This window comes from Nestor notabilis, unplaced genomic scaffold (genome assembly GCF_000696875.1).
Source record: "Nestor notabilis isolate BGI_N333 unplaced genomic scaffold, ASM69687v1 scaffold9015, whole genome shotgun sequence".
NCBI classification, from domain to species: Eukaryota; Metazoa; Chordata; class Aves; order Psittaciformes; family Psittacidae; genus Nestor; species Nestor notabilis.
This window is the reverse complement of record NW_009928801.1, coordinates 10,547-14,612: the sequence shown is the minus strand read 5'-3', so window position 1 is coordinate 14,612 and position 4,066 is coordinate 10,547. Positions and strand designations below refer to the sequence as shown.

At 38.0% G+C, this 4,066-nt stretch overlaps 1 protein-coding gene across 1 annotated transcript in view; it reads left to right on the top strand.

The window, feature by feature from the left end:
* KIAA1644 (KIAA1644 ortholog) overlaps positions 1 to 2,773 on the top strand; it is a gene marked incomplete at its 3' end in the record, with an annotated part of 16,442 nt that extends 13,669 nt beyond the window's left edge. The window contains exon 3 of the mRNA XM_010014675.1: positions 2,450 to 2,773. Within this exon, the coding sequence (XP_010012977.1) occupies positions 2,450 to 2,773 (324 nt within the window). The remainder of the gene's footprint in view (positions 1 to 2,449) is intronic.
* Positions 2,774 to 4,066: the final 1,293 nt, after the last annotated feature.

The following is a 4,066-nucleotide window of genomic DNA, read 5'->3' as shown; positions in this document are numbered from 1 at the left end:
CCCTCTACTCTGCTCTCGTGAGACCCCACCTTCAGTACTGTGTTCAGCTCTGAGGCCCCACCACAAGAGGGACATGGACCTGCTGGAGCAAGTCCAGAGGAGGCCATGAAGACAATCAGACGGCTGGAGCACCTCTTCTGTGAAGACAGTCTGAGAGAGTGGGGCTTGTTCAGCCTGGAGAAGACTTTGGAGAGCCCTTAGAGCAGCCTTTAAGTATCTGAAGGGGGCCTACAAAGAATCTGGAGAGGGACTTTTTACAAGGGCATCTAGGGATAGGACACGAGGGGATGGCTTTAAATTGACAATGAGGAGATTTAGATTAGATATTAGGTAGAAATTCATTACTGTAAGGGTGGTGAGGTACTGGAAAAGGTTGTCCAGAGAAGCTGTGGCTGCCCCATACCTGGAAGTGTTTAAGGCCAGGTTGGATGGGGCTTTGAGCAACCTGGTCTAATGGAAGATGTCCCTGCCCATGGCAGGGGGTTTCAACTAGATGATTTTTAAGGTACCTTTCAACCCAACCCATTCTGTGAAAACAGAAGTGTACCCCAATAGGAATAAATCAACTGAAAGTCAAGAGTGGCACTGCTGAGAAGCCTGGACTACTCGGACACTATTATACTTTAAAATGTCCAGACTGCAAATATTTTAATGCATTACAAACATCTAACCACTGTTGTATGAAGTTAGGCGTGCATGTCTAAGGTTTTAGTAGAGGCAAAGACTCTTGAGTTAGCGGTTTTTAGAAGCACTATATTTTGTCTACTTCCAATCCTCCTGGAAATTTACTGTTTGTTTGGGTTTTTTTAAATCCTAGACTTGCATAATCCTAAAATTACATAAGAATAGGCCCATTAGCAGCTCTGACCTTCTGCTTGTTACTTACAGTTACTTGCGATAGAAAATTCTGATTTCTTATCTGATTTTTTTGTTTCAAATCCATTCAAATGTTTTGGGTTTGGCTGTTGGTTTTTTAAAGTATAAAATGAAAGAGTCACACAGAACTTTAAACGGAAGTGAAAGTTCAAAGCAGAGACTTGAAATGTTTTAGATTAAAAAGGCTTGGGACATGTTTTTTAAAAGCAAAAATATCTTTCTGGCTTGTATCTATACGTTTTCATTCTCACAGCACTTCTGTTTTGATCAATGTTCTGATAAAATGCAGTTATCTCAAAGTATTTCTGAATGCGAAAGAGAGTATGGTTGAGTGTGTCTTCAGTTTTATTTTATGTAAGTGTAGGTTCGCATAGATGTGGGTTGCCCACTTATTAGTTCAATACAATCTTCCTCTAAGACTGTCTATCTAACAACATTTTTTTGGTAGTAACCTTTCTGCTTGCTGTTTATTTCACAATCTCTGGTACATGTACTTCCATATTAACTCATAGGTCTGGATAAGCCTTCTTTGCTGTATTCCTGACAGTCCCATTCTTATCCATTTCGTTCCTTCTTTGTTCTGACCTCATCGTCCCCACTCACAGTTTCCAGTCCAAACTGCATTTACACCTGACAGTTATTCTTCTTTTAATAATACTGCATCTCCAGCAGAGCTTTAGCATTTCTTGCCTTTCTGATCTCCAAATTCTTGATCCCTTACACCTAATTCCTCCCTTGCTCCCCACTTTCTTTTAACATCTTTAGTCACCTCTCATAGCTTTATAGCTCTGTGTGCCATGTTGGCAGCCAATTATTTTCATGGCCTTTATCTATATATACACGCTATAACTACACCAACATACACTTATAAATGTAGCACATATTTTCCTTCCTGAGGAATTCATTGCATAATATGATCTTGCCAATGTTCTTCCTTTTATATTACTCTTCAGTTTATTACCAGTGAACTAAGGGATCTTTAACAGTTGCTCTTGGAAGCCTATACTTCTACCAGTATCTACTGTATCCAGCAATATTAATTATTACATTCAGAGCAAATCCAAGCATATTAAACATCTTTTAAGACAAGTGGTTTATAATGCATGTCAGCAGTGAATATTTTCAATAGTCTAGACACTCTTCACTCTCAGTTTTTAAGCATATTTTATATGCTTAATACCCTCACTCTCATAAATGCCCTGTCACATTCAGTAGGGTGACTCTCTGGGAGAGAGAATTTGCAGAATAAGACATATGACCCATCAACCATGTACACATCAGTGGACTCACTTAAAGCATTAAAGCCAATTGTGCATCACATTTATGTGCTGATACAAATACTCAGATGAGAGGGAGAAACAAAAATGTTTGTAAGACAAGGTGACTTAGTTTTCAAAAACCTCCCATTTCATGCATATAACAGTATTTAGATTGAAATAATAAATAATTTTTAAGGGCACATGCTTTAGAACAAAATTTTTGTTTCAGCCTATTATATTATGCTATCCTTGATAAACTAACATGACAACTGATATATAGATAACTTTTATGTTTTCTCTTTTTTCTTTCACAGCAATTACAGTGCACTGTTAGGAGTGTGGATCTATGGCTTTTTTGTGGTGATCTTGCTGATACTGGACCTTTTATATTACTCTTCAATGAACTATGATATTTGCAAATTTTACCTGGCACGGTGGGGAATCCAGGGAAAGTGGATGACACAGGGACAGAGCCGATGGATTAATCCTGCTCAGGATCCAAGCCAAGTAGAGACACAGCCTCAGCCAGAGACACAGCCTCAAACTCAGCCACAGCCTCAAACATCACAGACAGTGCATACTTTAAAAGGAGATGCTTTAAGCCCACCCCTGATGACTTTTCAGAGTACATCTGCCTGGTAAGTAAATTAAACCATATTGTGATACAGTTTTTGACTCTGTTTTGTAGTGTGAACAGTCACCTGTGTTTAGAAGTGCCTGCAAATTCAGGCTGAATGGCACCATTTCTAGCACATATATAATTCTTTATATCATTCTGTCTTAAAGAAATACTGTTTAGGAGTGATTTCTTAGTCTGGAATATGTTGTCATCTTTGAATATTGTTCTCTGAGAAATAGCTGCCGACATTTTTCTGTGCTAAATAGTGTTACTAATCTATGATACAAGTAAACTAAAAATCTTTATTCTACATCAATCATTATAAAATTAATTTTAATCTGGTGTCAGATATTAATTACTATGTGTATCTATGTGTCGGTCTTGGTTTAAAAGCTTATAAATTGCAACACTGAAATAGCTTTAATGAGAGACATCACAAATTCACACTATTTGTGGTATGAGGCACAGAAACAATATAAAAACCAGTTTAGCTTTTTTAAATGCATAGCCAAAAAAAGCATAGCTTGATCTCATTTGACAGAGTGAAACAAGTAAGCTACTGCAAAGTTAAATCCTACAAAAACAAAACAAGAGCCCCGAAAGAAAACAGGCCAAATGGGGAAGACATACTTCAGAGCAGGCAGAACATGCAATATAAGAAGCTAAACAGTGATAGCTGTGGGACAAAATTACATTGAATGATTTTTGGACTGTTGTTACCAAAGAAAAGAGAAGCAAAGGAAGAGAGCTGAATATAGCAATGCTCTGAATAAGCTGTCAAGAAAGGCATGAAGTTTTTTTCCTTGCAAGAGAGCATAAAGATGTGGAAGGGGGCAGAGTACAGAGTCAGGTGTGTATTTTAGAAGTGTTCCAGAAGGCTGAGCCCTGAACCCTTGCATAGCACTGTGTTGCAGATGGTGTGGTGACAGCAGTAGTCCTTTTATTTCATAACTTGCCTTTTAATTTTAAATGTAAATCTAGAGCAAACAGGATGGAAGGTTTTTCATAATAGAAAAGGTAGTGATAGTTTAACCCATGGACAAGGATCAGTGGAAGAGGAGGTTGTTTGGCATAGTGCTCAGTACTGGATGTATTCAGTGCAGACTTAGGGATCATTCTAGATCCCTATTCTAGAGGGCCTTGTCAGATAGATGAGTCTAACAGTGCTACTTAAGATGGAGACTTGCTTGTGCTTGGTTGTAAGCACTCTTCTTTTTATTTCTTCCTCTTCTCTCCTTTTTTCTTTTACTTCCTTCAGCTTTTTTGCACATTGATTTCCCAATCTTTAGTCAGAATTGCCATACATGTTAAG